Genomic DNA, 23221 nt, shown 5'->3' with positions numbered 1-23221 from the left:
AATAAGAAAGACATTGCTATAATTAGTTTGCAAGTAAGCCACATAACTACACTTTTGATGTTTCAAAGAACTTCTCTGCTATTCCCAGAATTATTTCTGTTGCCCTTAAAGAATAACTGTGTGACGCTTGACCCTCTCGTAGGCAGAAATCCTCTGGTACAAAAAAGAGATTATTTAATGAATTACAATTTATTATTAAAAAAAAAGTTTTGTGTATGTAACTGATGGTTAGTTTAATTTGGTTTCTTCTACAAGCAAGTATATGTCAGTCTGCAAATTGTTATACATTGTTTTAATTAGCCTAGTGAGAGTGTTTTTGAACAGTGAATGGCTATTATGTATTAGTGAGAGTTAGCAAGAACAGAAGAAAAGATGTTCTATTAAAATAAATCATAGTATTTCTGTCAGTAGAAATGAGAAAAAGCCCATTATCACCTGATTGTGTACAGCACACCCATAAAAGACAGGTTGTTACTCACATCAGGTTTCAGTGAGGTGAAAGCTAAGGAGTTGATTCTTATGAAACTAAATTCTTATGAAACTAAATTATTAGCTAAATAATTTTTCTACCATGTTTCCTCCTGAAAGCAGCAGTTCAGCTAGTTGATCTTGTATCTGTTTCCAACATGCACTGATTTAAGATATATATATATGTATATATATGTGTGTGTTGAGGTATACTCTACATGGAGCTTCTTACATGTTTAGGACCCAAAGGCTTCTGCAGAGACTGGCTGCTGTGTTTCCTGTTGAACAAAGTCCTTAAGCACCAGTTAACTTCCAGCATGTGTGTAGTCTCATTGACATAAAAAGATATTGTTATTAACTTTAATGGGACACATGGTTATAATGAAGCATATTAAGCATTAACTGCTTTGGGGCTTTGCTGATCGGAGCCTTTATTTCTGGCTCTTTTCTCAGACTTGTTTGAAAGAAGCACAAATAATTTTGCACCACTTGCATTATTATGTACAAACTATATAATGTGCAATTTGGCAAAATTAAATCATTTTAACTTCTTTTATTAATTTCTGCTACTTTAACACATTTCAAATGGTGCAGCGGGGTGTTTTTCATTAGCATTTTTTAAATAGTCATATTGTTTTGAAAAAAAAAAAAGATTTATTTCACCAAGGATAAATTTGTGACCTAAATTGACCCTGTTATATACAAAAGGCATTTTTATTTATTTATTTATTTTTATACTCCAGTTTTCCCTGTTTAAGCGAAAGCCACTGACAAGCCAGAAGAATGTATGTAACAGAAAGGAGGATTTATCTGGAAAGCCATTCCAGAGTGAACAAGAAAAAGAAAAGGAAGATTTATCTGGTGAAGACAGTAAAGATGAAAATCAGAATCATACATTGGAGAATTCCAAGGAAACTGTGACTAACCAGGATAGAAGGATGAAATCTTCTACTTGTATATTACTCTAACACTGTTATAATATGTAAGAATGTGACAGTCTTAAAGCACATAATACAATTTATACTTGAAAACAGTTACGAGTTACTGAAGCTGTTGATGGTTGCTTTGATTGATCTGATTGTTGTGATTTTAAACATGCAGACCATTTTCTTGGTATTTATTGGTAATTTTAATAGTTGCAATTGATATGTCTATCAGAATCTTGCTGGAGTTCTGTGGCCTTAACTGTTAGTGTTGTAAAACAAAATATATTTTTTTACGTGAAAAGTTGAATACAGGCATTTCATGTTTTTTGCTAAATAACTTTATTCTGTTTCAGTCTACAGATCACCACTTTCAGTTTGATGCTACTGCAAAACTATAAATATTTGATGTTAAGATATTATTTGACTTAACAAACTGGGTGAGAATATTGAAGTTCACATTTTAAAGATGTACTCACTTGGTATAAAAGACAGTACACACTTACATGTGCCTCTTTCTGTTTTGACTTAGAAAAATAGCAATAAACACCCTGTGTATATAACATGTAGGCCCTCGTTGAGGAAATTACTTAACTGTGTGCCTAATTTCATAAATGGCAGCAGTTCCATTGAAAACGGTACCTCTAACAATGACATAAATATGTAAGTCAGAATCCTGCCAAACTGGGAGTTGCACAAACTTCTCATCTCTGAGAGATGCTGAATGCCTTCACTCCTGCTGAAAAAAACGTAAGGTGACGGGACTCTCTCCTCACAGAATAAAAGGTGGACATCCTTACTGTAGTTTCAGTTGGATCCTAATGCTATAGTCTTTGAACATCCATACTTTAGTCAGTCTCCAGTGAAGCTTTTCTTACAGAAGAATGCAATAGTAGTTATGGAATACCTCGATATTACAAGCAGATTGCTGTGGGCTATACATTCACACTTTTTGCAGGAAACCTGGCTTTTCTTCAGATGGTGATTGGAAAGAATGAGTAATGAATCCCGTTACTGGCATGGATGAGCAGAATCTTTGTTGTTTTAATTAGTCCAAGAAGCAAAAGTGACAAACCCACTATTCTAATTACCAGCATTCCCTCTAAATGAAATCTGATTTCTGAACATTTAATCTAGATAAATAGGAAATATAACCCTTACTCTGATGAATCTGCTTGTCCCTTACTCAGATATGCATAGTTTTTATGAATATACACAAGCCCTAGGATAAATTATAAAATAAAGAATTAATGCTAAACTGAGTACTTGTCATAATACTTTGCAAGGGACAGGTGATCTCTTTAGAAAACCTAGGAATACTGGATGTTTGGGTCATGCGTTGCCAGAGTTACGCAAGATCTTTTTGTTTTGAACTGTTACTTTCCTTTGGGCTATACTTGAGTTCTGCAATGAAATGTACATGAGATTTTTATTTTTTTTTTCCCAGTGTGCATTATATTTACACATTTTCTTGTTTTCCAAAATGTACATGTCATTTCTGCTCTGCTTGGATAGTATTGGGAACAGTGAAGTGGGAAAGGAGGGATAGACCAACAGTGCCCTCAGTAACTTAAATGAGCTTTAGTTATTTTTAAGGGGAGAAATTCAGTCACAGAAATTATTACCATAAGGACAAATACTTCTCTTAAATGTGAACTATTTAAGAGGAAAATAGTACGTTGGAGTGGTAATTATCCTTGAACTTAATGCTACCAAAGTTTACGCAATGGAGTCTAAGCTGATGTTCACCAAAGCTGGTTTCAGGAACTTGTATATTTATCTGGTCCATACCAGATGGTCCAGTTTGCTTAGGAAAAAGCAGCAGCAAATTAATCCATTCAGATGTCTTTTTTACATGTCTTCCTCAGAAATAAAAAAGAATAAACAAGTAAAACAAGCTATATGTATCTGTGTATTAATTGAAAACTTCTTTAACAAGTTCACAACCCATATGATAAATATGTAAGGTACTTTTATTATGAAAAGGCTTTCATCAACTAAACAATAACAAAAAGATGTAGAAACATTTGCGGTATATTTTTGTATCGTTTGTTACTTTCCCAAAGATAATCTATATCTTTATTCCTAGATTTCACAGCCTTTTTACAACTGAGATCGTGCTTCAGAATTTCTGGTTTTCTAAAATTTCATCATCGGAGCTACCACTAGGTGGAGGTTGTGTTCTTCGGAGGTGTAACTCTATCGTCCCAGGCTCTGCAGCCAGCAGTTTTCCTTCCCCGGGCCCCCAAAAAGCAGTTAAAGATACTCACTCTATCAATTCTTCTGATTCAGAATTATCTGAAAGCTTTATCTTGTCTGGATTATCGCTTTTTGCTTTAAGGTCCTCTAGTACCTTAACATTTTTATATAGTGCTATTGTGTTTTTTTTGTTTGTTTTTGTTTTGTTTGTTTGTTTGTTTGTTTGTAAAGTGTAAGAGCGAAATACATTCATAAACATTTAAAGGCAGAAAAAACAAACCACTTGTATTTCTGAATGTATATGTAGATGTTCAGTGGGAAAACTCTAACACAGAAGTTCAGGTAAATGTTTGGTCTGAAAAAAACCCTTCGTATATCTTGCCTATGTATACATGAATATATATGCTGACACATAAAAGTATGTGTATATATACTAAGATACATATATATATATACATATGTATGTGTGAGTATATGTTTGTAAATGATCAATAATTTATATATATGACCAGAAATTACCATTTCATACGTATGTTGACATATGTTTGTTTGCTGATTTCCAGAAGCACAGGATTCATTCCTGCATCTATCATTCCTATGGACGTTTGTGATGACTGAAATAGAAGAGGAGAGAACATGCTGTTCAGGCAGTACTTTCTATACCCAAAGGTTATACTAAAATACCGAATGAACTTCGTATAACGTTTTCCTTTTTCTTCCAGGAAATAGTTATATAATAGGCAAGCTGTGTCCAACTTTTGTCCCTAAGGAAGGTTTTAAGTCATGTTATTGTCATTAGAGTAGTTGAAATGAATTAATATCATAATGGTAAACTAATGTAAGTCCCGATAATCACATATGCACAACCTAATCTTACGTGATTATTGATTAACTTAGGAGGGGTTCACTTGAAATGAACTCATGAATAAGACGTTAAGTGCCAGCTTTTACAGGTGCCTTTTGACATCTAGCATTTTTTTCATTTAGTCAAGTGTATCTGGAATGCTTTCTTGCACCCAAAACCCATTCTCATTCTGTACTCAATTTCCATTGAAAGTGCTGGCCAGACTCCCTGCTGATTGAGAAAAGGGTCCTTCGTAAAGCAACATAGTGGTTACACGACCACACCTGATACTACTGTCAGGATGCTGGACGTCTACCTCCAGATGAAGTAATAATGCTTCACTCAGATTTACGACATCATCCTTGCAGCATGGATGCTAAACAACAGAAAAAAAAAGTTTCAAAAAATCTTAAGTATGCGAATTAGCAGTAGACATCTATTCGAATTGGCTATTAAAATCCAATTCTGAGCAAATTTAAAGATACCCAGATGTTGGATATGAAAATGATAACCATTCACAGCATCCCTGGAGAATTTTCTCTCTTCAAAATATAAACAATCTGGAAATGTCCTAAGAGTGTTTTTAAGAGCTATGTGGTTCATACTACTTGCAAGGAAGGATTAGGATATTTTCATACTGCGTGATATCTGAATTCCTTTAAGAACACAAATAGTGTCCTAGTTAAGTGTGATGAGATCGTTACTAGTGGTGAGAATTGGGAAAATTAATGCTTTGATAGTGGATCTGCTTTGCTCAATCCCTTATTACTGATCAGGTGTCACTCAAACGTCAACCTATTTGCTTCTAAGACAGTGCTGGAATTGCATTTCAATCACAGAATATAATTACCAGTCTCTTTTTCAGATAGTAATGGCTCAACAAAAACATTGCAAAATCTAAATCTGGCTAAATTGCTGTTCTTTTATTTATACACAAAGAAATCTTTCATTTTCAAGCCCATTCTCATTTTATGTTGAAACAGTTTGGACACAGCTGTTTCCAATCAAACTCATCAAAAACTGAAGAGATCTTACCAGTTACAATTTTAAGAGATGTTAACAGCTTTAAAAAATAGAAAAATACAGAGCTTTTGTTCTTCATTACATCTATCAAACATTAATATATATATCTGCTGATACAGCTCATACTATTCTTGAAAATATTCTACAGTATCTAACTAAGAATCCAATATTCTCTTCCTCCCTCCCCCTCCCTTCTGTTCTGTCACTGCTGAAAAAACTGTGAGTCATCCAGATGGAAGGAGGAAAATGCAACCGGTGTTCTTGGAGACTTGCTACGTATGCATACTACGTATATGCGATGTATGCGACTGACCCGGACCTCTGAGTTGAAATTTTATGCAGAAAAAAAAAAAAAAACAACTTAGTGGAGAAAATGAGGAAAAGTCCTTATGCCATTGCAGGACAGGAGAGCATGAGGCCACCAGTATCTGTGAAGATGCAAAGAGACTTGGGTCAGATCACTGGCACGGGGTGCACTGTCGAGGGATATGCTTGAGGAAGGAACACGCCGTCCTGAAAAACATTTCTTTCCCCTGAAGTATATAGCCAGAGCAGTATATACTTCAATATTTTTGTCAAGGCGTAAGCCATTAAATAAAGAATGGTGTTGCACGCAAGAAACTGTTTGATAATTAGCTCCATTATGGAAGCTTTTAGAATTTCCATTGGTCTACATCCTTCTGATATTTTTATCAGTGATGAAGCTAAAAGTCTTCAAGGCTAGTCTCTAGTGTTCTCTTTTCTGTCTGTAGAAAACAAACAAAATCTTTCTATTAGAAAAGATGAATATGTCACTTAAAAATGCAAAATGAGCAAGGTCTCTTTGACAGGCACACTGTCAGCAGTGGAGAAGCCTTTTGCAAGCAGCACCGAATGAAGCACCTACTCTGTGGGAACTGAAGCACAGGCGCTGACGGTGGGGTTTCACAGGCATTTGTTGAGAGCAGTAAGATTGAGAAATTTAGTATTTCATTCCCAGGATTGATCTGTGTGTGACACATCTGCTTCTTTCTGGCAATGTCTTCCCCAGATGCTTTTTTGCCTTTTTTCCCTCCCAGTGCTTCCCATGCCTCACCACAGCAGCGCCCACCCCAGAACTTCTCTTCCTTCCCATCATCTCCGCAGGTCAGTCCCAATCTGTTCTTCCTTTTCCATCCTGTCATTGTCAGAGTCACAGAAACATCCCAACGCTGGAGTGCAACCAACCGGCCTGCAAACACCCAGACTGCCCCCAAAGCGGGACCAGAGACCAAGTTCACGTGCAACAGGCTGACATCCAGAGTGAAAACTTGGGCCCCACGAGCTGGTAGGCAGAAGATGCTGAGAAGAAGGTCTGGTAACAACAAACACAGAGCAACAACCAAGCATTTCAGACTGTTGCTGCATGACAAGAGAGTCATTCATAAACTTTCAAGAACTGTAAGAACTGCACAGTGCTAAATTATTGATATTTTAGAGCTTTCTGCAGAAATTAGCAGGAGTAACTCTAAGTATTGGAGCATTCTCGTTCACCAGGACAATTCACCGGGGTAAAAACACGAGTATAATAGTTTCCTGGATTGGGCCCCCCGTTTGTCATCTTCTTATCATGACTAATAAAGTCTTAGCTGGGGCTTCCAAAGCTTAATTACATGCAGCTGGGTTGTTGTTTTAGGCTTGTTTCATTGTTTTCTTATTTTTTTCTTTTCTTACCATTCTTTACTAATCAGTGAAAAACTTAAATCGGATTGTTAAACTTTATAAAAAATAGTACTTTACTGAATTTCTCCCCCCCATCAATAGCTGTTTTTGTATTATCTTTGTAACTGTAGCTAAGTGACAGCATTTGTGGTACAGACTAAGAAAATTATACTTCTGTACCTCTATTTAAAAAAGCATGAAAGAGAAATTATGTGCTTAAATTAAGTCACAGGCATATTACAAATATACCTGTAAGTCTCCAACAGCACTTAACTTTGCTTTGGGTCGTATTGTGCATTAACTAAGACATTCCCACACGCTTCCATCCCATACTCACGGCTAATTTTATTTTTAAAGAGCTTTATTTATTTGAGGACTGCATTTCATTTCCTCTAAACAGTCAGAAACTGTGAATCTTCAGTGAAAATCATGGTGGTTATTTCTTGTGCAGTGCCAGTAGTGCCTGGAACTGCAAATAACCACAAACTTAAATATTTGGAATTTTTTTCTATGACTGTGTGAAAGCTGAGCTGAGAAGAAAAATTGACCAAGACTATACTTTCAAATTCAAGAAATGTGATACTTGTTCAATACATTCCTAGTACCAAATCCATTCTCCTATTAAAAGCAAGAAAACGACTTCACAAAAATCTAACTTGTGTTACAAGTTCGGAGAAGTTTTTTAAAGATGTCTTGAACTTGTCTTTCAAGCCTCAGTCTTCTGGGTGATTTTGCCTAACAGCCATCCTAACAAAGGCACAGAATACGGGTTGCATTGCACAGGTGAGCTCTGGAGCCAAATCCCATCTGAACGAATGCACATCTCAGTATCGCCACGTCTACAGGGCTGTTTTCAACCAGTCTGTCAAGGATACGTTCACACTGTTAGTTATGCTCACACTTGCATCTAAAGTTGAGCTGTAACTCCAAAGCTATGTAAGCCATTAAATCCTTTTGCCTTTCCCAGGGCACCTAAAACAACCCAAGAGCTTGGCAGTAGTGGAAGAAGAGCATCCCAGACAAGCTCATGCACTAAGCTCTGCAGAAACCCCTGCAGTTGACAACCCAGGGATAGTAAAAAGCAGCCAAAAAAAAAAAAAAAAAAATCACAAAGGTGACCCAAGAGTGGCTGTGGCCTCAGGGGTTTGGATTTTGTCGGGACAGCTGATGGAGAAGCAGCAGCTGCATTCAGAGTGGCAGTGGCTCCTTGTACAATGCTACCAGTCCTGTACAGACCTGACGCTCTTAAGAAGAATATCCTAAATGAAAGCCACTGCTTTGGAAATGGGTGGCTGGAAGGGCTCCCAGAAAGAGAAAGTGAGAAATGACTGCTCCATTGCGGCCTGCTTCAGGTATCCCAGCCATTCCTGCACTTTTTCATGCTGAACTGTTACCAAAGCCTTGCAGCACAGATAAACTTCACAGATAATCATTATTTATTGCAGACTTCTAACCTTTTACTTTAATATTTTCTACAATATCTGTGCCAATAGTAACAGCCTAAGGCAAGCCTATTTTCCTTAATCTTCCACTTTCAGAGTAATGTTGGTCTTCTTAATCTCTCCTCCTGTGGAAATCTGTTCTTTCCTTAGGCTGGTAAACTGTAATGGCTCAGATGATACTGCTGTCACTTTTTTTAAAAAAGCAAAATGATAAAAACTGAATATTGAAGTTTGACCTAGTCCAGCTGCTTCTGCAGCAGTGGATTCAGGTGGGGAGGGCTGCTTTGCTCTCGATCTTGACTTCCATTTCCCCTTGAGATGCCATCCTTCCTCTGAAAACTGGTGCCTCGTGTTTCTAGAGGGATATTCCCCAACTCACTGGGTAGGACTCCCCCATCTGTCTGTGCTTTGCTGGGAACAGGGCAGCCCACAGGCGGGATGTGAGGAGCCACCTTGGGATGTCCCCTCCTGTCCTAGCACACAAACTCTTCCTTCCTCAGCAGCACAGCAGCTTCACCACGCCGCCGGCAACTTTTGAACACGTAGATGCTACATCTCTAACATGGAAAAATAAAAGGATAACTAAGCCTCGCTGCAGTGGAGCTTCGGGGCTGACAGATCTCCAACTTTAATCAAGCGCTGGAACACCCCATGCTCCGCCTGGAGCCCTCTCGTCTGCAGGCTAGGATTTGGGGAACCGCTTTCATCTGGCAGGGGATGCGAGGAAGGCCTCCAGTCTTTGTGCTCCTGCCAGGAAGCCCACAGCCGTGACCCCAAGCACCCCAAAACCGAGCACCCCAAAACCTTAGGGGCAAACGCAAAGACCCCGCACTTCTCCCTCATAACCCCGCGGCTCAGGGGCTCGCGTCGTGCTTTGGGGGCTGCCCTTCCTCATCCTCATCCTCAAACTCCCCTCCCCGCCGGCGGAGGCTGCTGGGGGAAAGAGGGGAGAGAGGGACGAGAGGGACAAGGCTCCCTGACGGGCTGCGGGTCGGGGGAGCCGGGACCCCGGGCTGTGAGGGCACGGGGCCGGGGCGCCACGTTGGGGTCGGTGCCGGCGGGCCAGGGGAGGCGAGGCGGGGCCGTGCCGAGCTCCCTCACAGGAGGAGGAGGAGGAGGAGCCTCGGGCCGAGCCGGGGAGCCCGCTCCGAGGATGTCTCCGTCCCACTCCTCCTCCTCCTGCCCCTTTGCCGCGCAGCCCTCAGCCGGGAAGGGCCGCCGCCGCCGCCGCCGCGCAGCATGGCGAGCCGCTGCCTGCGCCTGGCCGCCCTGCTCGCCCTCACCGCCTGCCCCGGCCGCGCCTACCAGGGTAGGGAAGGGGGCGGCAGCCCCCGGGTGTTTGCACGGGGTCTGGCGGAGTGTGGAGAGGGGAATTTGGAAGGGGATTGAGGCCCGGGTGTAGGCGGGGAGAGAAAGGGAGCCCGCCGCGCTGGCCGCGCCTCGTCTGGTGGGGACACACTGCGGGGACAGCCAGGGGTGGCTGGGGGACTAGGCATGGCTTTAGCAGGTGTAGGCAGTGAAAATGCGGGGGCAGAGGTCTTGGTTCAAATTCAGGTGTGTTACACCGCAGAGAGGTGGTGAACAGGTGAGGAAGGTGCCTGGGGTGGCTGCCAGCTGTGTGTGGGGGCAGCCGCTGCTTGCTGCCGGCTCCTGCCCTCTGCACCCTGCAGCCAGCCCTGCCTAAGCGATAGCCCTGTCTGCCTAGGGCCATAAAATATCCCAGCGGTGGTATTTGCGAGTCGAAGTTAGCTTTTCTTGGGTTTCTTGGCATGCAGCAGCAGGACTCCTTTCCAGCGTGTTAAAGATGCTGGAAGGCGCGTTTGTGTTCGTTCCTTACAAAGCACGAAGGCATTGGATGCATCGGCTGCTGAATCAACAAAGACAACAGAAGTTTCTGTCCTGGCGTTTCTCTGAGGACTGTTGTGCTGCCAAACTCGTTATTTTCTTAGGAAGACGACTGAATGCCTTATTTTGCGGTTCATGCGCATGTCAGCCTTCAATTAGTTTGCAGAGGATGCTAATATCCTGCTCTCTTCTTTCTTCTTAGAAGGCCAAATGTAACTTCTCCCATCCCAAAAACACACTTTTTGTGTGCAATCTTCAAGCTGACCACACAATAGCCAGCTTGTTTCACCTTTCACTCATTTGAAAGTCCACTTTTCCTATTAAGCTTAGTGATAAAGGCTCCAAACTGTTTAAATCATCAGCAGCTGTATTTGTAAACCCTAATTTCGAGCTAAGGTTTCACATCCCGTTTCTTTTGTTTGCTTATTTTGTTAAGAGAAAATGTGATATTCTTTCAAACCTTTATTCTCAATGTGAACCCGACCAAGTATTTTCTTTCATCACACTGTATTGGTCTCTAACTGTGCCCATCAGGTGACGGAGTGCATTTAGGTACGCTGAAATAGCTTCTCCAAATAATTTCAGTAGGAGGTATGTGTATGTGGCCCCCTTGAACACAGACTATACATGCATGTACTGTAATGAACTGTTACTAGGAATTTAATGCTTTTTTTAATTGACAAAGCCAAAGAGCCTATTTCAGAGCCATGCAACATGCTTATTTTTGGTAGCAGGTTGTCATTTAAACAGCAGGAGTAATCTAATCAGCTATTGAATTCATAACTTGATAAAACTGGAGTTTTTATTGTAGAGTGTTTGTGCTTCATAACCCAAAGGCTATGGTGAATGATATACTAAATAAAAGTAATTTAGGTGCTATAAACAGAGTTCTGTGATCCATATTTGATGTTAGGCAGTGAAAATCATCGAGTGATGAGTTAACTCTCTCCTTGGGTTTAGGAAGGTGACTGAAAAATACCTGAATTCTTCAAATACTGAAAAACATTTGAAGCAGCTGCTGTATTATATTACCTGTTACTGTAGTTTCATATCGTGAGAGATTTCACGTGGTCCTTTTACATTGTTCGGTTCAAAACCTGTGATGCACTGTTGGAACTTCTTTCATGGCACTACTAAGAGGAAAGTCCATTTGCTCTTTAGGAAGGTTTTAGAGATGTACCTTTTAGAAGTTAAAACAAGGAGTTTTGTTTGTTTGGCTTTCCCTAGGGAGTAAAGAGAAAACTAAAGACCTTTGAACTCAAGTGACTCTTTCCTCATCAGGTTCTTCTTGCCCTCCCCAGAGTTCTTCCCACCTCTTTTTTTTTTTTTTTTTTTCTAGTCTTCAGAGCTGTGGAAAACCAAGGTAAATTCTTTTTCTGTTGGGCTCAGGCAGAGCAATGATGACCTTCTGGTAGGGCTGGACGAGAGTACAGCTAAATATAAGCGCATAGGAAATCACTTGTTCAGTGCTACAGGTACGTGGAACTGGAATCTAGTGATGCTGCATGGTTGAGGACTGTCGTACTTGAGTCTTTACACTTTTAGTAGATTTTTGTAAGGAAAAGCAAACCTCTGACAAAAATAATGGAAAGTGGTTGTATTACATTAAAAAAGAAGCTGTGTTTTAGAGGACGACATTGGTGTGAAGGGATTACAAACCTCAAGAGATGCCATTAAGATCACCTAAAGAACATGTAATACTAGAGAACTGTTTTCAAAACCTTTAAATAATTGAAAAACAATATATAAGCGTAGTATGTTTGTAAACACGTCTATATTTGGATATATGTTAAATACAAGCAGACGGATGTCTGTCTGGTTGCAGGAAGGGCAGCTCTTCTCTAAGCTGTAGAGGAAGGGCTGCATCTGTGCTGCAGCCTTTGAGAGCACGGCACTCCTTGCCCAACTGAGCTTATACTGCAAATAGACAAGGGATTGGAGGAGAAAACTGAAAGAAGTAAATATTTAAGATGGCTTAGAGTCGTATGGCAGGCTTTAAAAAAAAAATCTGGCGTTGCAATTAGTGTCTTGATTCCCAATTATAGCTCCTATCCATCAGGCTGGGCTGCAGCAGTCAAGAAACTGTCTCCAAGCCCCTAAGCAGCTGGTGTTCTGCACTGCCAAGGGTGGGGCCCGTTGTGTCAGCTGAGGTTTTTCTTGTTGCTTTTTTAATGCAGTTTGCTCTCTGCCCGTTAATCCTAGGTGACAACTTTCGTAGAAGTACGTACAGGACCCACTCCTGTTCCTGGTTCTGTGTGTGCTGGTCCCCTGAAGCCAAGCACACCGATGCTGAGCTCATGGACGATGGAGACCTGGGTGTCCTTCAGGCTGTCTGAACCTAAACACAGAGCAGAAAGGCACAGTCTGCCCTCAAATAGCTCGCAGGCCAAGAAAAAGACAAAAAACATCACGTGAATACAAGCAGATAAGTATGTCCTAAGGCACAGCTTTATCCCAAGAGTTGTCCTTTGGACCAGTTGTCTCCTCCTAAATAAGTTCCAGATAGCTGGATGGCTGTATGTGAAGAAATGAGCAAGGCTCCCAGCCGCAGAGAGGCCTAGCAGAAATGACACGTTAAAGTGACCTCAAATGCAACAAACGTCCTGTTTATGTCCATCAAGCATGGATGTCAAGGAGATGGAGTGGAGCTCAGTAGCGCAGTTACTTTTCACCCCTGCCAGCTGCTGGGTGCCGCTTGCTGCTGGTCCTCTGCAGTAGTCGATGCTAACAGACGTGACAGGCTTCCTGAGAGACTAGAGCGTATGAACACAGGTTTAGAAAAACTAGCAGTTGAGGTTGCTATCAGTGCAGGTGAGATTCTTGTCTGCGAAAAAGTATAAATGAGCATGTAATGTGAAATGTCTAATACCCCAGCTCTTAAACAATTTGGTGATGTTGAGATGCGTTTCGCTGTAGTCCCCTCACTTCTCTGACGGTTGAAACCAAGAGAGGTCAATAAACAGTAGCATTACTGAAATATGCTTATTTTTCCCCCACTATACAAATATGAATGGAATTGGTAACAACTGAGTCAAATTTGTGGCTGTTGAAGGTGCAAGTTAAAAAATACTTTGCATTCTTTGAATGGCCACTGGGTTGAAAATTCAAACTCTTTGACATACAACCCTGTGCGGGTTGCTCAGACTTGTTTGCTCTTCCTCGCTTTCCACATCTGTAAATTAAAAAAGCAGAAATGTGGACCACTGTGAAGTAATCGGGAGATGCCTGTGTAAAAAATCCACAGTGCAGATACTGCTGTGTACTGACGTACGGTAAGAGAGGAGTTGGAGACAGGCACCATCTTCATCCCGTGCTTTCAGGCGCGTTGATGCAGTGCCTCCAAACTTTGCGAAACTGACTGAAGGCCAGAGAGTGTGTGAAGAGCACCATTTGCATTGATGGCACAAACAGTGAATGAATACAGTCTTCCTGTTTGGTGTTTTATTTTTGTTGTTGTTTGGTTGGGGTTTTTTTGATCCCATGCTGGAATTTCTTGCAATTCAGTTACTGCAGATAGGCCATCTCAGAGGGGTCACTGAAGTAACCCAGGTGGGAGGCACTAACTTGATTGTCTCATAGCTTATCAGGTGTATAAAAATATTCTACTTAGGCAGTCCTGACTCTTGAGCCTTGTACTGTGCTGCCATACATGAGGTGAGGGCAGTGCAAGGGTCCCAGGAGCGCCTTAATCAGGAGAGGTAAAAATGTTTTTTTTGCCAACTAGGGTAACAAAGTAGATGTTCTTTGAAATACTCGGCTAATTTTTCTGCTTCTGAAATGTCTCTGTGTTTGTTTTTTCTTTGATTTACTGCTTCAAGTTATATCATATTTGAAGTACTTGTGATGTGCTGGGGATAGTTCGTTTCACAAGACCTTCACTTAAATTTTTTTTAGCGGGGTAAGTTGAAAGCTCAGCAGGCAGAGTGTTGCTGACCGTCCATCAGTTCTCTGCCACTGCTTCTAACTATTAATTATATTTAAAGGAACACTGTTAAAGCTGTGCAGACTGAAAATTTATGCTGTGATACCTTGAAAGTGTCTCCAAATTAGAAGTTTCAACTTTGATTCTCTTCCCTGTAACTTGAAAGAGCCACTTGAGAGGTCTTCCAGATCTTGACACAACTTTAACTTGACCTTTTGCATATCCCTATGTGAAGAGAGAAGGGGGTTTTATATTCCTTCAGAGATGACAATGGAAATAAATTTAATCTACCCAAGTTGGTAAATATGGCAATCTTAGCTTTACCAATGTCTTCTGTTAGTTTTCCTGAACAATCTTGGCAAAACTTTGTTGTGCTTGGGGAGGTAAATGGTGTCTTTGCTGTGTACTTAATGCACAGAAATGTGAAAGCAGCAGGTATGTGCAGAGTACAGTTCTAGCAAGTGCAACCTGAGGATGATTAGAAATCCTTCCCCCACCTCCCATTATCTTTAACTAGTGTTTCTTGGCAGCTGCAGGTTTTTTCCTGAGAGAAAAGTCTAAAATTACGTCTTCCCCTCAAGTTCTGTGAAGATGAAAGGAGAATACGTTTAGCATGGGAGCGCTTCAATAGCCTGCTACCAGCATGCTGAAGTGAATCTGTCAAAATATCCTGGGGCTGGACTAAACTTCTCTGCGAAAAGGCTTACTTGAGGAGGAAGTGTTGCTTACTGGTTTCTTGTTTGTTCTGGGTTCTCTACGTGCGTCATGTACAGAAGTCTCTAGACTGGCCGGGCTGCTGTTTCCAGGCTCGGATGGCTAGCCTTTATCACCAGCTATACATATATATATATATATATATATATATATATTTTGTGTACTTTCTTCTCTAGTGCTTAGGAAATGCAACTTTGCAAAAGCACCTGCTTTGTATTCCTTCACAGCCTTCTCAAAAGCATCGCTTTACAGGGTACTTTTGGAGTTTTGCCTTCCCCCCAGGAACCACTGTACGACTGTTTCTACTGATCAGCGTGGGCTCCTCTCCCCTGCTGCCTGGGCTTCCTTGTACCCGACTGCTGGCGTGTGGGATCTTTGGCAGGATCCCTCACTTTGGCCCCTGTTGGTTCAGATGCTACAAGGTAGGGTTTGGAGGCTCCCAGGGGCCTCTGCAGTACAGGAGAGGTTTCCCAAATTCTCAGCAGGGCCCTCTGGTGCGTCCTACACCAGGGGTGCCAAACTGCAACATGTTCTCCTTCACCCTCCCCTGCAATTTGGCACAAAATAAGCAGCAAGGGTGAGATGTGCTTTATTCTCTCAGTGGTGCTGTTCCTTTCAGCTCTCCTGCAGCTCTCCCCTGGGCTACTTTTCGCTGTGTCCACTCAGCAGCTGCCCCCCTGCACTGCACAGGGCAAACCAAAGCCTGGGAGATGGAAGCACCCCCACGGTATCAGATCACCCAGCCCCTGCCAAAGTGCGCAACTCCAGCGGGGGAAAGTTGGGCACTTCTGGCAAAGGATTTTGACGTTTGAGCAGATAACCACTTGTATAGCTTCGTGCATTTCGCTTTAGTCAGTGAGAAGGTGCTCTGGGTTGCTTTTGTGAGATGTCTGCAGGTCAGGAGCTATCTTTAAGGGGCAAAAAGCCACGACTAAAACATTCAAGATGCATATCAAAGATTTTTGATTGTGTCTGTATTTATTTGAAACTGGTGAGTGAACACCTATACACGTGTGTGTAGATCTTTGAGTTGTACAGTGCTTGAATTGTGATGTGCAGCTTCAGGGAGGCACAGAAGAAACTTCCGCAGCTCTGCAAGAAAACATAGCAGTAAATTTTATGCTATCATTTGCTTCAGATCTTGCGGAAGATAAAAATATGCATATGTGAGAATACTTCATGTATGTAATTTGGATGATTTAGAAGCTTGTGTTATAATGAAAGTTTGTTTTGAAGACTGAAATTACTATGTTGCCGTTACAGAAAGAATCCCTTTTTTCAGTCGTGACAAATCTTAAATTTCACCCGGCTCTGTACAGACAGGTTTGCTAACAACTGGAGATGTGATTAAAGACGACTGATTTTAGTCTTCCCTACTTCTTGCCCTCTTCTTCTTTTCAGGAAATGCCATTGCTTTTCAGGGTACTGGATTTAGGCATGCCTAAATCTGCACACTAAGAATAGCAGCGGCACGGTTTGGAAGCAGTCGTGTATTCAGGCTTCTCCAGCAGTGCCTTGTCGTGCTGCATGGTTTACCCGAAGCCTGCACTTAACCAGCGTGGGCTGGCCAAGTGAGTCACTTTGCAAAGTCTTTCCTTCGTGGCTGTCCCATGAGTTTTAACCTAGCAGGGTCTGTGGTCCTTGCTGGTGTCCCTCAGAGGTCTTCTGCCAGACTTCCTGACACTGCCTTGCCGGATGGGGTGAGATGCTGCTTCCGACTCCCACACCAAGCTAAAAGCCTCTGCCAGTTACACTTTTCTTCAGACTTTTTGGACAATGCACTTAAAATAATGGCTTAATTTGAATCTCCCTGTCTTGAGTCTGTCCGCTGTGGCTCTCTATTTATAATGCGTCGCTCGTAAGTAAAACAGGCCAAAATTTGCGTGCCTCTACCCAGCTATTCTTGAAGATTAAAATCAGGCTGGCTCCCAGCCATTCACTGCTCTCAGCTGCCCAGAGACAGATACCAGAGACAATGCACCAGACACCGAGTTATGGTGGCAGGGAACATTTAAATAAAAATAACAATAATAAAACATATAATAAAAAGGTCTTTCCCATACTGTATTTTTCTGGGAAAGGAGTGGATGCGAGTGCTCCAGAAAGCTATTGCTTGCTGAAAGGAGCTATGTTCCTTATTAATGTAACAAGGAAAAAAGGACACGGCTTGTTGAAGGTGTCTTTTCTGTGAAGGCATCTGGCTGGTAATTTGCTTCTACTTTGTACCACTGATTTCTTTTCAAGACATTAAGGGAGCTGGTTAGCCTGTGTCTGCTGGATCCCTTTTGTAAATGGTTTATCTGACCAGAGAGCACACTCGGAAGGCTTTGGCTGAAAACCTTCATATAAGGAGCAAGCACTATTACATGTGCCATGCATCATATTAAGTGAAAACATGTGGCTGTGTTTAGTTATGGGACTGCTGCAGGAAGCTCCTGCAGCTCTTCAAAACTGGAAAAGTATGAGCTGTGCATGACTGCTGTTTGGGGCATATCCATACACTCGCCTGAGTAGTCTCTCCATCCACCACAACATCTGGATGAGTTTCCTTTTTTCATAGGTATCAGGAACCACGTTCTGAGTATCTCACTGCTGCTGGACGCACCGTAAGTAGACAGGAAATCCGTGTCTGGGAGAACCAGGAGATAACCCTGACTGTCACCATGCTTTGGCTTCTTGTTTAAGAGGTTGTATGATCACATGCACCAAATTCTGAGCAGCTAGCAGTGCTCTTTGTGTTATCACCAATAAGTTTTTATCCTTTCTACCAGCACACTGAGAGTTTGCAGCAGTTAACTGCCTGAGAACTTGTCAGCAATGTGTCCCGTGGTCTTTTCTGCAATTTTGAATGCCTGAATTCTTTTATTTTTGTTTCTTCTGGTTGATGATTCTGTGTCTAGGACTGAGTGTTGAAACCAAGAATATTAAACAGCATCTGTAGATGACCTCAAGGCATTTCAGACCCCTTAGATACCAGCACAGGCTGCACGTTGCTGCCCTGCAAGTTCTTTGGTTTTACTATTACTCAAAATCACCTTCTTGTAATATTTCTGGCTGCAGGTTTGTTTAGGAAAACCTTAAATGTGTGGCGTATTTTTAAAATGCCTCAGATGTCTTTAGCTGTAAAATACATTAAAACCACATCCATTGCTTGTGTGCAGTAAAAGGCAACTTGTAGCTCATCAGAAAGATAACGTGATTGATTTATGGCTGTCTGTTTCCCCTGTTGGAAACGTAAGCCAGTTTGTCAAAATGAATCAGTACAGAGGAATTGAAAATAAGTCTTCAATTTCATGTATGAAATATTTTCATATCTGTAAGCCCCTCACAGTGAAAGCAGCTTTTGATTTATTTGCAGCTGATGAACGTTGTTTCTGAAATACAGTTCTGGTCTTTCTCTACTCTTTTGGCTGTAACAAAGTTTATTCTTTATAGAACTGAGGCAATGAAAAGAAGGGGGACAGGGAACAGAAAGATTCCATATGGCAGTATGTGGCACAAAATGCATTAATTTATTGCTAATGATTTTGGTGGTGTAAAGGCTGATGCTTCTCAGGGCTCCAGTTCACGCGGAGCGGTCTTCTCCAAAATGTTTGGAGTATGATTTAGGCGAAGGTAAGAGGGACTGACGAACAGCAGAAATGCAGGAAGGGAAGGCATAAATAAGATCTTGTGGCTGCATAAATTAGCTCTTGCACAATTTAAATAAACTTCGACCAAAAAGCCCAGCGCACCAGCACTGTCAGCAAACTGCAGGCTCTTCTCCTTATCACACCCATCCCAAGCTTTTGTGAGAGCTGATGCAGCAAGTTATGTTTTGGGTTATATTTGCTTGAACAGTTCTTTTAAAACCACTCTATTTAAGTCTTTTTAGTCACTTTTAGTTTCCTCTGTGGAAGGAGCTGCGAGGAGTTGCTGCCGTCAAAGTGTGTGAGTGAGCAGGGGAGGAGGAAGGCTTGGCAGGCTCCGCCATACAGCAGTTTGCAAGTTCATACAGGATTGCATCTCTTCCAGGCCTGTAGTTCTCGGCTCTCTGCCGTCGGCATACTTCAGCCCCATAACAGGCTCCTGAAAACCACTGAAGATGGAGTGTGTTTTATATCGGGCTGACTGCTGGATTGCTGCTACTCATGCTTCTTGCTGGGGCAGCGGGTTGTCCAAGGGTGGTTGAAACCAAACCCCAATGTTACTGCTTTTTCCCAGAATATATTTTCTTCCCACAATGCTGGCTGGGTTAGGGATTTGGTGCACTGAGGTGTTTTACTGTCAGACCTCGTTTGAGGCTGCCCATTTGTCTGGTTTCACGTTGGCAGATGTTGGCGTGTCCTAGGCTGCTATTGAGCTGGCTTCCCTGCAAGGGAAGGATGCCAAGGAGCCCCCTGCTGCTGAGGGGCAGTGTGGTGAGGGGCAAAGGGGGGGGGAAAAACCAGCAGGACATGGCTTGTGTGACCCCTGGCCTTCTGCCGGGACTATGTGCCCAGTGCCACATCCCATTTTATGTGTGTAAAAACGCCAGTACAGGACTTCATTCTGTGAAATTTCATGGTTGGTTGAGCTGCATAGGAGACTGTAGAGTGTGTGTGGACATATATAAATAAAAAAGGTATTTTGGATTTCTCATTTCTGTGTAGCAGTGTAGGGTCAGGGCCATCCTGGCACGGCGAGGGCCAGCAGTGGGGCTGAGGCGTCGCCGAGCGGCCCTGTCCCGCCATGGCCAGGCCGTCAGCAGAGCCAGGCCGGGGTGGTGACCGGGCCCTGCTGGGACCCTGGGGCTGGATTTTGGGTTAAGTTTCACCTTATTTAGGGTGAACCTAAATACCTAAATAAGCACCTTATTTAAAAGCAAGCCCTGAAGTCTCACGACCAAGTCTTTCAGGCTTTGACACTTGGGTGAGGAGGAAACCTAGTGAGAAGTGTGATTGGGGCCCCTACGCTGTCTTTAAAAGGCAAAATGACTGATCTTTGCTGTATGCCCATTTTATTAGGTAACAAAATATTTTGATGCTCAGAGAAGAAATGTGTCTGGTGTGACTAGAATGCAAACAAACACATAAATCTGTTATATAAAAATGTCTCACTTGCTATGAGTTTGGCTTGTTAAGAGCCTCTAGTTTCTGTCTTCAGGGTGTTTATAAAACTTGAGCAGTTTTTCTGTACTAAACTGCCTCTGCTGGCAGCTAAAACTGGTAGCACTAGCTGTTAAATCCCAGAATGGTTTGGGTTGGAAGGGATCTTAAAGATCATCTAATTCCAACCCCCTGCCATGGGCAGGGACACCTCCCGCTACACCAGGTTGCTCAAAGCTCCAGGACTATAAAAAGGACTGTTAGGGGCTATATCCTAATGAAGGATCTGAAGGACTATATCCCAATGAAGTAAAGTGAACCCTGACCTTGGTAATTTCAAGTTGGTCATTCCTGCGTTCATCACTCCTTCGTTCATCAGCAGTAGATGTCAGCCTTCCCTCAACAAAAGGTTGCTGCCCTGTGGGTTCATATTTTTCTGATTAACCCCACTGCTTCCCAGCAATGCTGCCCTGATGTCAGGAGGCTGAGCTGGGCTTCCTACTGTCAGTGATGTGGTGGTGTTTCCAGATGTCCTTCACAGAAGACCTGGTAGTCCTAGCTGTGTCTGAGGAGGAAGCGAGCAGGACTGCTCCTTCTGGTGTCTCCTCCCAGTTGCTGGCTGAGCTGTGCTGAGTGGTTCTGCTGAAGGTGGGACACGGTTACCAAGAGAGGATGGGAAATCCACAGCATCTACTGCAAGGACTGGGAAAAAATATATTTCCCTTCCATCTTCAAGCTCATACCTTTTGGAAAAAAAAATATGGATTGGCTTTACACATCTTTCTCTTCTCTATAGACCATTTTCTTTCAAGTCCATCTGTAGCTGCTCTGGCCACCTCTGCTGTTTCTGGTAGTCACAGTGAATTTTCACTGCCCTTTTCTGTGTCCTCAAGGATTCGGGTGTAAATTCTGGAAAACTGGCTTTGGTGCATTGAGGTGATTGATTTAAGTGGTTATATTGGTATTGCCAGGTTTCTCTTTGCCTTAAACCAGTAACTAGGGTTCCGAAGATTGAGGACATTCGTGTTGATTTTGTATTTATCTTCTAGTTTGGGGCATTTGAAGATGCAGGTATTCTAAGCATTGTCTTTGGAAGTAAAGCTGTATTTTTTTTTGCTTGTTTGTTTTAAATATAAAGCTAATGTTTCTCATGTAATTTCAGGTATAGTTTAGAAGAATCACCAAATGATCAAAGTCTGTTGTATCAAAAGCCAGTTTGATATACAATACAATACAGTTTTTTTGTTTGCTTGTTTTGGTTTTGTTTGTTTGTTTTATTTAATACTCCTGTCACTTCTGTGATATGCAGGCGTCATAAGTGAAGCTGAGATTTCAGAGTCAATATCTTCACAAATGACCTTAGTGACCGCTTTCAGAAGGAAACTTGTTTATTCTCTTGTTCTCAATGTGAGAACTTGGAGAATGTTTTTTCAGTTGGGACTTCTCACTGGAAGGAGTATTAATGAAAAAGGAGTGATGGTTTGGAGAGAGCATCCCAAATGTTCCTTTAAAATCTGCATTATTTTATGCTGGCTGTAGCAAACTCCTTTGAGTCTCCCTGAGGATATACCTAGCATTCATTCATTTGAACAAAATGAGCAAGCCAGTTCTCATCGGTTGCTTTATACACCTTCTGTGCTTTTGGCTGTGAACTCCATGTTAAATATTGTTTGTTTTGAGGCTGTTTTTAATGCAGGTCTTCAGAGATGAATTAAATTCCTGCCTCCTGAATCTTGACAGCAGTTGTTTCCTTTTCTCTTCAACTGATTAGTTTGCTATTTAAGTTCCTTGCTACCTAATTTTTTTCTTCCTTTTAAAGTTCCACCTGCTTTTCCATCTTGTTTCCCGAGTTTTTGACCTGCTGACTGCCATACATGGCTCTGAGTTTTATTTTTTTCTTTCCTTTCATGCTGCCCTTGCAAACGGGTGACAAAGTGAGTAGTCATGGAGTCCTTAGAAGTCTCTTTCGTTTTCAAGGGGTCCTCCACTAATAATACCAACAGATCTTTATGCTTTCATCTGTTCACGGGGTTTTTGCAGGTGCCATGGATTAAATAGCAAATCTTCTAGAGCATGGGCTTTGTAAAAACAATGTGTATGCTTCCTGTTTCTCAGAAAAAGAAGTTGCTCACATAGAATTGGGGCTCTGTGACAAACTTCTGGACTGCCATTGTATTTATGCATAAGATGGGAGAAAAAGCAAGCTAACTTGGGAAGATGTCCTGCTTGAGCCAGTTATACATTGGATCTTTGCATCGTTAAGTATATATTACAAAATATATATATATATAGCGTACACATATGTTACTTTTTGCAAGCAGTGACATAAGCAGAGGAGGTAAGGAAAAGTAGTGTAGAGGAGAAATCCTTGAGGGAGCTCACTGCCAGCATGGAGTATACAGTAGCTCTGTGTTGCTTCAGACACTGTGACTCTGCTTATTAAGGAGTAAGGTGAGATCACAGTCAGTAACTTCAGTCATTAAATTTATGTTTTTCCCCCTCCCCTCCTCCTGTTTTCTAGGATCTTTATAGAGGGCTTCCTGTGTAGTACAGATAGCTCCTGATGCTGGCTTTCAAATACTGAAGTAATGTTGGATACCTAAAACTGGGATTTTTTTTTTTTTCCCTAGGGAGCCTTTCCTTTAGGCTCCTTATAAAATCTGAAAAATGTTTGTAAAATGGCAGAGCTTCAGAAATAACACATGAATTGGGGATAGAGAGAAGGCAGGAAAGTAGTATACCTGGTGCTATGCTATTAAAAGTTAGATATTGAGATGTGCCAGTTTCCACTGCCTGTACTTAAGGAAGAAAAAAGAAAAACTATTTTCTTCCATCTTTCACCAATTCAGAATAGATCAGGGTCAGTTTTCAATCTCTTCCTTTGGAAAGTTATCCGAAAGTCCATTGCAGTTACGCTTTTTATTTATTTATTTACGATTTGTTGTAAATTCGTATTATAGGAGAAAAGCCAAAAAACAAACAAACAACAGAGCCCCAAACCCCCAATTCTCTCTGCTCAGTGTGAAAGGTGGCATGGCCTGTGAGCTGTTCGTGCCGTGGAGGTCCTCAGGACCTGCTGTCCTGCTGGAGAGGTG

General features: G+C 41.9%; 1 protein-coding gene across 1 annotated transcript in view; it reads left to right on the top strand.

Annotated features, from left to right (window-relative positions):
- Window positions 1-9818: 9818 nt before the first annotated feature.
- The window catches only part of SRPX (sushi repeat containing protein X-linked), a gene marked incomplete at both ends in the record, with an annotated part of 42606 nt that continues 29203 nt past the window's right edge, over window positions 9819-23221 (top strand). Inside the window, one exon of the mRNA XM_084281865.1 lies at window positions 9819-9888. Within this exon, the coding sequence (XP_084137991.1) occupies window positions 9819-9888 (70 nt within the window). The remainder of the gene's footprint in view (window positions 9889-23221) is intronic.

The sequence above is a fragment of the Netta rufina genome (genome assembly GCF_964035555.1).
Source record: "Netta rufina genome assembly, chromosome: 1".
In the NCBI taxonomy this organism is placed as follows: Eukaryota; Metazoa; Chordata; class Aves; order Anseriformes; family Anatidae; genus Netta; species Netta rufina.
Note: the sequence above shows the minus strand (reverse complement) of the source record. Positions and strands in the feature narration are given on the sequence as shown.